Genomic DNA, 12066 nt, shown 5'->3' with positions numbered 1-12066 from the left:
TCAACTGTTTGGGGAGAAGATGGTTTTGATTTGTCGTTTTTTTTTGGCCTTAAAAATGGCACAGTGGCTGTGGTGTTTCTTGGGGAAGAAAAGTAACTTTGTCTTCTGAGAGAAAGACAGGATTTTCCAGATAAAACTGGATCTTCATCCGTCAGGTCTTTGCTTGTTCCCACCATCTGTCAGAAGCTGACATTACTGGCGGGGGGTGGGGGGGGTGGTGGAATGGATAACTTCTGTAATGAGCCCGGCCAGTTGCCACTGACTTAACTGTGGACGAGAAATGCGTTCCGTGAACACCTCCCCTCTGCTCTGTGCTCTATGAGCACGTGAGTATCAAACACACATTCCTAAAGGGAGCGTGGCTACCCGGCCAGCCCAGGGACAGAGCTGGACGCCATCCTGCCCCTGGCTCCCAGTGCACGGGGCCCCAGGCCCTGCCCGTGCGCGCCCAAGGCCCGGTCTCAGGGACGATGCTGGAGACTTTGGGGACCAACAGAACAGACCCTGTCTGCACAGCACTGTGGGTCGAGCTGTCCAGACGAATTCATAGTTTACATCTCTGTTTTTTAATCATATCTCTACCTTTATTGGTATTCAGAGCTCACAGTTTTCTGGTTACTGTCAGCCTGGGCTTTCATCCATTTTAAAGAGCTATTTTTCCTCTTGCTGTTGATGATGATGGTATAAAGACAGATGGTGTAACTGCTTATGAATGTCCTATTTTATTTCCCCAGGACCAGACAGTTCACTTGAAGACATATATTATTTCCACATGCTCAGGTTAGGCAGCCCAGACAGTGTCTGCCTCCTGCAGCTTGCTGCCCTTCCAGGGCTCGCCTTGCAGAGGGCGACACCTGTAGGTCACACGCGGAACTACAGGGAAGCGCCTACTGGGCTGAATGGGACCTGGTTTTCTTAGCTGGGGGTGAGGACGCTGATCTGCCCATAAAGGAAGCTGGCTTGTCCCGGAGTTTCTTAATCATTTCTTCTTCTACAAAGCATACAACAGATTTTGGGTGTTTAACATACCAGAAATGATAATATTAAATCTAAACACTCAGAAGAGGAAAGTGAAAGTGAAGTCACTCAGTCGTGTCTGACTCTTTGCAATCCCATGGACTGCCAGGGGGAGTCTGTGGACTGTCTGTGGAATTTTCCAGGCAGGAATACTGGAGTGGGTTGCCCTTTCCTTCTCCAGGGGATCTTCCTGACCCAGGGATCGAACCCAAGTTTCCTGCATTGCAGGCAGCCTCTTTACCGTCTGAGCCACTAAGGAATCCCTTTCAAGAGAAGAGGACTTGATTTTTAACTCTTTAAGAAGAAAAAGATGCAGAAGAAATTCCTGAGTCAACCTTGGTCCTTCACCCTCTCACTGGAGCTTGGTCACTGTTGCTTTTCCACGCTTAGCAGGGCAGGGAGGGAAGAAAGCAGAGACCCAAGCAGGCTCATAGAACAAGGGCCTGGGAACAGTCACAAAGCGCCATGTGGTTTCCTTGCTTGTTGCATGAATGACGTGCTTATTCTTCAGTCTGTCTCTGGATGGATTTGTTTGAAAAGGTTCAAAGAACTGGGGTCAGTGCCAGAGTGACCGTGAGTTCTTAACTCTCTGCTTGGATGGCTCAGCCCACATAGTACACAGGAGAGAGGTGCTGGCCTTGGAGCTGGCCTCCCAGGGGCTAAATTCCTTCCCACCTCTGCAGAGCAGCACCTTCCAACACTGCTCATCACATCGGGGTGTCCCCTGTGTGTAGGTGTCAGACTCGCTCCACCTGGGGTGGTGTGTGTGTCCTAGAGAGGAGGGGCCATCTCTTTTCATAATCGCATTTGATGATTGTATGGGTACTTGCAGGTATTTTGTATCACAGGATGTTTTTGGGCAAATGAGTATATTTTAAGAGACCTAGTAGCTACTTTGGGTAGACCCAACTTAATTCTGATCAACTGAATGCTGGTATCACCTTTCAGAGATGGATTTTATAATTATAGTGCTGAACAATTTAATCAAAAGCCAAAAATATGCATTGACTATTTGGTCTGAATTAAGAGGGCACCTATAGCATACTGTGTAACTTGTTTATTATTGCTCAGCTAACACTTTGTATTTTTTCCCTCCAGTAAAGGCTGTAGCGTGTTAATATGGTGCTGTATATCTGACTGACTTCAAACCATGGTTGCATGCTTTTTCTTTGTTTGAACTAGGGGTGGGCGTGGGAAGACTTGATGTTAACTTGACTGTGCAGTGAGACAGAAAGGCGACATAGAAATTATTTGCGGAAGCCTCTTAGTTGAAGAGGAAAACAAGCAGTATCTCCTCTCATGCGTGTTCCCCATGACTGACTCTTACATGCCCTCTCGGCGGTAATGAAGAAATGTTCCCCGACCTCTAGTTCCATCTTCCAGCTCTCGGTCTTTCGTTGTCTTTTTGGGAAGAGTTAGGAAAATCTGGCTCTAAATAGATACTTTCTTCCTCAAATGTTTGATAAATCCTCTGAGGTCAGTTTAGTTTGAACTCTTTTTACTCCCTTTTATAAAATGAAATTCAGACACTATTTTCTGGAGGGTCGTTAGTGTCACACCTTGAAATGTTGAAAAGTGGAGTTGGGGCTAGAGAGACTTAGGGTGATGTCAGAATAACCCCAGGTCCGTGGGCCAACACCCTTAGTCCCATGGATCTCAGCTAGCAATGGCCTTGGGTGACAGACGTGGGCTTCAGTGTCTCCACGCCCAGGAAGGTGTGCTCTTCAAAGTCTATAATGATTTCATCGTCAGCCTACTTTGGTTTGCTCGCCTTATTTATGCATTTAGCCTGTTCTTGTTGAGTGTTTTAAATAATGGTCCATAGGGCCAGGAGAACAAATGAGAGATGCCCCACTTCCTTCCCCTCAGCATCTAGAGTGTTTTACCCTCTTTGTCCCCACTTCGGCAAGCAAGTGGCATTTTACTTTGTGATTAACCTCATGTTGGAAGTGACCATTCTTTTTCTTTCACTAAAGTAGTGTGTGTTGAGCTGGAGAGAATTTCCTTGGTTTGTTTTAAGCCAGTAGTGGGTAGAGAATGGAATGACTTCAAGCAGGGAGTGGATGATTTGGATAAGGAATTGTTTCCCTTTCTCTACATATCTAGCTTCTCGCCACTGATGCCTGGCCAACCCATAGATGTTTGTTTCCTGGACCTCTTCACACTGATGAAATCATATCACTGATGTTCTGTGACTCTTCAGAATATGAATGACTGTTAAAAAAAAAAAAACAAAAACAACCCTCCACAATCTGGCAGGTGCTCAGGCACCGCGAAGCCTTATGCGAGGTCTAGTTCAACGCCAGTTCTCAGTGTGGTCAGAGCTAGGCAAGAAGCAAGCCTGTGGCACTTTTTGCATCTGCAAGTGTTAAAGACTTGCATGGGATTTCAGAACTCAGTTGGAGTTATTTCCTCAACAGGATTGGCTTTTCAGTAAGAAAAGCTCAAACGAGGTATTTGGAATCCATCTCAGAATACCGAGTGTCTGCACGTCTAGACCAAGTTGCAGTCTCCTGCCAGTGAGCGGGAAGGAAAGCTCCCCCCAGCACCCCAGACCGTGCACATCCTTAGTGCGGTCGGCCTCTCAGGGGTCACTGTGTGGCTGGGGGACAGTCGTTGGCTGCCTGTGTTTCATGGTGGGTACTTCTTTGGAGTAGCAGCCAAGAGTCCTCCATCTTCTGTCTACTTTTAGTCCCTGACATTTTCGTTTTCTTCTCTTATAGAAGAAGCCATTGAAGATGTTGAAGGGCCCAGTGACGCGGCTGCTGATCCCGAGGAGCTCGCTAAAGACCAGGAGAGTGGAGGCGAGAAGGACCAGAGCAAGTGGACAGGTAGTGTGTGTGGCTGCCCTCCAGCCCGCGTGTTTCTCTCCTGGAGGAGGGAGGCAAACAGGCCAGGGGGCAGGCGCAGCCTTGGTCCACTCGGAACGGCTCGGCTGGTTTTCTGCGGGTGGGAGACAGATTACATTCTTGCTTTGTTGCAGTGGTCACCTTCCTTCTCCTATTACTTGATATTAAGCAATTTTAAAAGTTGCTTCAGTCGGCCACAAAGCCAGCTTACTGATCGAGCAGGCATCCAGGTGTCTGGCACTGTCCTGGGGGCTGCTGTGTTTTGCGGTCACATTTCCTTAGCACCTCCTCCCTGTTGTTGTTTTTGCCCTTGGTGTGATTCTTCCTCCATGGAAGGTCCGGGGCCCTGTCCCACTGCTCGTGAACCCAGTGAAAGGACTTGCCACGTGGAACTTGATCATCACCCCCAAGTCTCTAAGGAGTCAGCAGTGTGGAGGGTGGGCTTCATCCTGCATTTGGGGTCCCAGGCAGCCTCTTTGTATCCCTGGTGTCCTGCCTTGGCCCAAAGGGGAGGCAGATGGAGTGGCGAGGCAGGGGGACGTCTAAGCAAAAGCAGAGGAAATGGAAGAAGTTAGGAAAGGAAGTGCTATTTCTGGAAAAGGTGGTGTTGAGAAAAGTGGGGAGTGGCCTTCTCTCAGGATGATGGGGTTTCTGTGTCCAGGGAGAGACTTGGGGAGACTTAGGGGAAAATCTTGGTTCTTTTTTGAGGAGGAGCAGATGGTTTCTGAGAAGACTCATCAGGCCAGAGACGGCTCCCAGAAACACCACCGTAATTAGAGGAAGTGATATGACAAGCCACAGAAATCATTGTCTTTGGTCAACCTGGTTCTTACTGCCTTCCATTATTAATATTGTTATACTTCGATTTTTTTTTTCTTTTGAGAAAATATTTGCCTTCTGGAGTTCGTATTGGTTGGGCCTTTGTTACTTTTCCAGGCATGACTGTTCTTAAATCACGTTCAGTGTTGGCCTTTACTATTTAAACAAGATACAGAATCTTGGAGGGAGGCCAGGGGAGAGCAATGAAAATGACTGAAAGCTGAGCAACACTGCCTGGGAAGAAGCTGAAGGAATCAGGGCTGTTCAGCCTAGAAAAGAGAAATTTGAGTGTGACAGCATCTAGGTATTGAGAGGGATGTGTCACTGTCCTATTTTCCTGGGCGGGCTTTCCCTTCCATGCTGCACATCATCCCCCTTTGCACTGGGCACCGTGGTATCCAGAGGCCTGTGCTTGAGCTAAAGCCAAGGGCCAGGGCGAGCCCCCTAGGAGGAGCTGGAAGGTAGGCCCAGGGACGAGGGGATGGGCATCCACACTCAAAGGCCCTAAGCATACAGGGGAGGGTTGTCCTGTGTGCCTCCCAGGGATCAGGATCCCAGACTGTGAGGTCTACACAGACTTGGCCGACAGCAGCGTAGAACACACATCTGCCTGGAGGAAGTGAGCTGGGTTAGGGGGGTTTTGCAGACACAGTCTGAAGTCTGAGTTACTGTCCAGGCCAGTCCATCCTTTGTTTTCACGATCTGGGTGCCTGGTTTCCAGTCCTGCCCCTGGGATGCTCTGACTCAGTGACCTTGCTCCACGCACCTTTTTGTGCCTCAGTTTTCTCCTGTGAGATGGGCATTAAAAAAACCCCTATTTCCATAGCATTGCTCTGAGGGTTACTTGAATCTGGGAAGTTTGGAACAGTGCCTGGCATGAGGGGTTTTTTTGGTTTCATTTGTAGTTTAGTTAAATAAGATGAGGAAACCCAGTGGCACTTTCTCTTCGGATCCTCCCATTTGAATGTAGAACTGTTGCCAGGCAGTTGTTTTGAGAAGCTGGGGGAAGTAACATAGGATTTAGTGGGCTTGTGCAAACGGCAGGTGGTGCATGCTTCCTGCATTCTGTGAGCAAAGGACCCTGAGAGAACAACAGAACCATTTGCAAAGCTCCTACTGTGTGCTAGGCAGGCACTTGGTATGTGCTTCTCTTATCCTTAGACAAGGTTAGGGTAAACTTTGTTGAGGGCAGTTCCATTAAATCATTCAGAATGATTGATGGCAGGAGGAGACAGAGGATGAGATGGTTGGATGGCATCAGCAACTCAATGGACATGAGTTTGCGCAAACTCCAGATGGTGAAGGATGGGGAAGCCTGGCATGCTGCAGTTCTTGGGGTCGCAAAGAGTCGGACATGACCTAGCGACTGAACAACAAACAACATAGTGTTTGTAATTCAGTAGGAATATGTCTTCACAGTACTGGTGGACAATGCCGGGCAGTCATGAGACTATAGGAAGACTTGAAATAAGCACTGAGAAGTGCCAATGTCTTTAATAAGACTCTACTTTCTCATTCAGTCATTCAAGCAACAGGCCATAGTTAATCTTTATCTCTAAGACAGAGAGAGAATGAATAACTCAGAGATGCATGTTGCCAGTTGCACAGAAGCAAGGAAAGAAGGGAAAATTCTTCCATGACTCCTGCAAACAATTCTTTCTTGACCTGAAGCATAATACTGTCTCTGTTGTTTGCGGGTGTGATGACAGGCATTATTAAGGTGCTTTGGGCCGATTTGATCTTGGAATCAATACAGGTACCAGCAGCCTCTCCTGAGCTTTCTTTGGGATCCTTAGTATTTTATAAAAAATGCCTGTCTGTCCCATTTACTCCCTAAGTTGAGCTGTTCCTCTCTGATTAAATGTGATGGGGAGTGCTTCCTCCCAGCAAATAAATAAGCAGCGATTTCACAATTTGTCCTGTTGATTAGTGGCTGCTCAGGATGCAGATTAGTCATATTTGAAATGGGTCTGGATAATTGGCATTTTCTCAGCTATTGATTATGTAATTCAAGGGTTTGTGCAGGAACGGATAATCTTTACTAAAATTTGTTATTTTACTTTGGGATGGGACTCCTGATTTCCTTTTTGATGTCTGCTGCGCTTCTTTCCTTGAGGAATCAGGTCTTTTACCTTGAGTGGCAGCAAGACAAGCAGGAGAGTGACTTGAATCACGGGAGCATCAATCCCATAGTCAGTGGTTGGGTCCCTACCATCTGTGTCCCACAGATCACAGTTTCCTTGAGATTATGAGCCTTGCCTTCAGGGAGTGTAACACTCCACAGGAATGCCCAGTCACCAAACAGTGTTGCTACAGATCAGTGCTGTGGCGTGAGCTTCCTGTGTCGAGAAAGATGCTCTGCATCTGCCCTGCACAGTGCAGCAGCCACTGGCCACCTCTGGCTGTTGAGTATTTGACACGTAGCTGGTACCCCAGAGGAGCTAGCTCAGCTTTACATTTTATTTCATTTCAATGAACTTAAGTTTCAACAGCCTGTGGCCAGCAGCTAGCATATCAGCCATGCAGATACTCGGGAGGAGCAAAACTAACCCTGGAAGACTGTCCCGGTTCTCCCGTTACTTTCCAGCTACTCCTCAGGCTACATCAGGCTGTAACTGTGAGGCAGGCACCGGTCTCCAGCTCATGCCCAGCTGGTGAGCGGCTCACAGGTACCCATCTCCACCGCCCTTGGGTTGGCCCTGGAGGCAGGTGCAGCTTCATCTGCCGATACCAACTTGCCATGGTTTTCTGTGTGTCCTGCTTTGTGAGGAAGAGTTAGGCAGCACTGCCTTATATACATTATTTCATTTGATTCTCACCCCCTACTCTGTGAAATACAATAGATACTGGAAGGACCCACTCCCTTGTTCCCCCTTCCACCATTTTCCAGGTAAGTAAGTGGAGTCCCAGAGAGCTCTAGCAAGTTGCCAGAAGGCATACAGATGGGTTTGGGTTTGCATAGGGGCTCTTCCATACATTCTAATATAGAGTGCTAAGTTTGCTGTACTCCTCTCCAAGAATGCTTTTTCAGTCTAACCATTTGATCCAGTTTTTACCCCCATTCTGAGTGTAGAGAGTAACACTCAATCTTCTAAAGTGGTGCAGTGGAAAACAGTAACATGACCACCACCTGTACGTTCAGCTTGAGTGGGGCTGTCAGCCATGAATGTGCCTCATAGTAAGACAGCGTGATGCTCAGTCTGAAAGCAGGTTGGTGAAATGGAAAGACCTCTATAGGTTTGGAGTCAGGAAGCCCACCAGTTAGTGAATGACCTTGGCCTCTGGGAGGCTTGGATGCCTCCCCTTGAAAACACAGACAAGTGACACCCATCAGCCACAACCTGGGTTCCATGATGGGCTGTGGTGGCACATGGACAAGCCCTTGGTAGACACTTGAGAGTCACATCTACTCAAGGCAAGTGTGAAGTGCTCCTCTGGGTCCCTGGAGCGTGCAGGAAGGGTCTTTGAAGCAGAGCCTAATGCACAGCCATTTCCACCATCCAACTCTGTGGTTTTCTCTTTTAAAACGTGAAAGTGATCGCTTGTTCTCTTTCAGGAGTGTGGATTTGAAAGTGCGTGCTGTAGACTGAAGAGCCCCCAGTGTCAGCAACTGAACAATAATTAATGCAGTGATTATCCAATCAATCATTAATTGCTATAAATTAAGTGATATACAATTAATGTGATGCTTTATCACCAATAATTAGGAGAAAAAATTGAACTCTTGGCAAAGAATCATGGCAGGATGGTTATTTAAATCTTATAGCTGCCATGGTTTCCAGGCTTGGAGCACTAGGCCGGGTCTAGTTAAGCTAATCTGAGACAGGATGACTGAGCGTATCAGTGCTTTAAACAAACAAACAAACAAACAAAAGATGGGGCAATAATCCAACTTAAAATGACAACATGGTAACTTCAGAAATCCCTTACTGAAGTTCATGTTTGCATTTTTGTAACATTTGGAGTTAGAATTGTAGTTAGAGCTTTGCTCTTCAAGGGGAATGGCCTGAAGGGATTTTATTTTATTAATTTTTTTCAATCCATGATGCTCACCTAACACACAGCAATTAGTGCAGCGGAGCATCCCTGATTTGAATCTATGGAAGATTGCTATTAAAGGGGGGTATTAATGGGCTGGCAAGGTCTGGACGACTGTTAGGGAAAAGTGTGTTTATGGAATATGCTGCTGGCAGGCATGATTTCAATCGGATTTGACATGTTTAACATAAATGTATAGTGTACGGCTCTTGCTGCGTATGAATAATTCCTGCAGACCCACTGCATTTCTAATTACTGAGGCTGAAAAAAAGCAGGTCAGGCACATCCTGGTGGAAATCTATTACCAGCCCTCCCCCTCTTCTCACTGTTGTTTACAGCTTTGTATAAATAGGAATGCCATTGTATGGGGAACTGAGTGCCTGAAATGTAATCTGTGGCAGAGAAAGGAAAGAGGCTGAAACAATACTTTAAAAAAAAATTGAGTTCATAAAGACAAAAGGAGGTATGTGCTGAGAGGAATCCTCTGTGCTACAAGGAGGCAGAAGCCTGGGGCTCACCGCCTTGGTTCTGCCACTGTTTAGTTACGTGACCTCTCGTCTCTAGAGCTCCGTTTCACAGTTTGTAAAGCAGGCGGTTTGGACTCGGTGGGTTCTTGCATTTCTGGGACTTCTTAAAACTGTGAATGGAGGAGGGACAGTTGTACAGTGGTGTAGAATCTTGGAGAATCTTCATTCCTAAGGTCTGAATGCTCATGACTTGCGAGGATGTTCCTGGTTTCCAGCTAGTGGAGAAAGCATGGATTAGGAGTGGATTAAGAGTTCACACGGCCCCTTAGTCTTTTCCTGTGGTCATCCTTTCTTGGTAGGACAGTCTGCGGGGTCGCAGGGTCGGACGTGACTCTGTGACTGAACGACAGACACAGAACACCCTTGCTCTCGCCTGGCCCCTGTCACTGGGCACATCACCCAGACTGTTAGAGCCAGTGATGACGATACCCCTGGCGAATCTTTGGAGACTCTCGTGTTACCTCTGAGTGGATCCCCGTGTCCCAGCCCTGTTGCGGGCTGGAAACCAGGCCCTTCACCGCCTCTACGAAAATCATTGTGGTCTGATTCTGTGTCCTTTCAGAATCTGGTTCCATCTCTCTACCAGATCCTAAAATAAATTTGTCTTTGCAGTAGGGTACATGAGAGGGAATGCTGGGAGCCTGGTTTGCATGGCCCCGTTGTGGCTCCCATCCTTGCTGATGGAATCCATTTTTGGTTTTCCATTTCCACACGCAGATGGGAATTGTGTGGCTAAGTCAGCTTTTCCCTTCCCCCATCTTTTTTTTTTTCCCCAGGCCACTTTCAGTATAACTTGAAGGCTTAAGTCACTGCAGGCAGATTTCTGTCTCACAGTTGAAAACAAACCATTTGAACTATTTTTATGTTGAGAAGCAAAAATAGATACAGGGTATGGTGTATATCTGCACTTGCCTGAATTCCAGTAATTCAAAGGTCTCAGCTTTGAGAATTTATATTTAAGTCATAAGAGAGATAGATACCACATCAATTGAGCAAATACTCTTTGTGCAGATGTGGGATATGCAAAAAAAAGTAGTTGGAACTCACTTTCTAGAAAGGACATCATATGCAAGCATATAACTATGGTAATGGTGTGATGAGAATTATCATCAAGGTATAGTTAGAAGGCAGTGACCCTGGAGATGAAGGAGTAGATTGTTTTCATGGCTGTAGAAAATAACTTATAGGTTTGCCTATTATTCCTGCAGCTTGGCCATGTTAATCTTCCTACTTTGTTTCAGTGTTAGGTTTTGTCCTGATGGGGGAAGCACCTGTTATTAGAATCATGACCATGTTCTAAAAAAGAAAAAAAACACTGTAGTGCCTTTCTCATGGGATGTCAGAGCACTTTGATTAGGTTCTCACATTCTTCCCCGGGTGCAACATTATCTTTACTTACCAGGCTAGAGAACCAAAACTCATCAGTGGAGAAGTCCTGGCTGTCAGATTTGTGATCAAACGGTGATTTGCCTTCTGGGTCAGGGTATATTCCCTGGATTATAAAGCTGAAGAACCACGTGACATAGGAGTGTTCTCTCAACTGTATGAAGATTGGAGAAGACTTGAAGACCCTGTTTCTCTAGTTGTCAAGCAGAATTGTCAGCTCTTTATGGTTAGGGGCACATGGCATTCATTCATATTTTTGTGTGTGTTTTGTTTTTTAGAGACATTTCTTAGTGCTGCTTTAGGTTTACAACAAAACTGAGAGGTACAGAGATTTCTGATATACCCTCTGCCCCATCCCCAATCATAGCTTCCCCCATTATCAACATCACTCACCAGGATGGCACTTTTTTAACCAATGAAAAACCTACACTGATCTATCCTAATAATCCAAAATTCACAGTTTACCTTATGATTTACTCTTGACATACATTCTGTGGGTTTGGACATATGGCTATCGCTGTAATATCATACAGAGTGTTTTTATTGCCCTAAAAATCTTCTGTGCTCTACCTGTTCACATGTCCCCAACCCCACACATGCATTTTTGTAATCTCCTAGCAAGTGCTTAATACCGTCTGAATATTTCAGTAACAATCAGCTGGTGAAATAGCATAACCATAAACACTTTTCAAGTGCAAGTTATTCTGTTCTGTGCCTTTTAGATATTAAGCCCACGGGGTGAGTAGGAGTCTGCCGTGTCGATTTGCGGAAAAGGTGGACGTAGGATGCCTGTGCTTGTCCTTAAAGCCAGGCCTCTCCCCTCACCCTCTGGTTCTGTGGCTGCACATGCACCTGTATTATTTCCGAGAGATGCTTCCAAAGATGAAACTCATCGTAACAAATGTTTGTACTCTCACCATGTGCTTGGCTCTGGTGGGCTTCATGTGCCTCATCTCTCCTCCTGGCCTCCCAGCAGCCCTGTGAGTGGACACTGTCCTCCCGCCATCAGACGTGGAAGCTGCAAGTCCACTGTAGTCAGTTGAAATGCCCAAGTTCACACAGCAGGACTCCAGCCAGGTCGTAGCAGCCCTGCAGACCGTGGGCTCTGTCCCTTAGCAAGGGGGCTGGTGCCTTTGTGTAAAGAAAACTTGGCCAGGGAAGATAAGAGTTCTCAAGGAGTCCCCCGCGGTACCCTTGAGCCGTCTCCCCCACCCCTTCACACACTTGTCCCTCCTGGACCCTTGGAGGCTGTAAGCAAACGGAGCTGGGGGGTGCGGCGGAGAGTGAGAAGCTGTTCGGTGTGGGCTCCCCGCTCTTGTGTGCAAACTCCGGGGGGGACATCTCCAGTCTGCTCAGTGTTGGAAACCCACAGGGGGAGGGGGCTGCTGTTCCCAGTTTTCAGACCTTCCAGGGATCTGAGTCAGTGTCTT

At 46.8% G+C, this 12066-nt stretch overlaps 1 protein-coding gene across 2 annotated transcripts in view; it reads left to right on the top strand.

The window, feature by feature from the left end:
• Positions 1-12066, top strand: part of ZFHX3 (zinc finger homeobox 3) — a 250601-nt gene that overhangs the window by 202318 nt on the left and 36217 nt on the right. For both annotated transcript variants that reach the window (XM_043437218.1, XM_043437217.1), the window contains exon 5: positions 3741-3848. In XM_043437218.1, the coding sequence (XP_043293153.1) occupies positions 3741-3848 (108 nt within the window). The remainder of the gene's footprint in view (positions 1-3740; positions 3849-12066) is intronic.

Source organism: Cervus canadensis, chromosome 18 (assembly GCF_019320065.1).
Source record: "Cervus canadensis isolate Bull #8, Minnesota chromosome 18, ASM1932006v1, whole genome shotgun sequence".
NCBI classification, from domain to species: domain Eukaryota; kingdom Metazoa; phylum Chordata; class Mammalia; order Artiodactyla; family Cervidae; genus Cervus; species Cervus canadensis.
The sequence above is the reverse complement of the archived record's forward strand: the minus strand, read 5'-3'. Positions and strand labels throughout refer to the sequence as shown.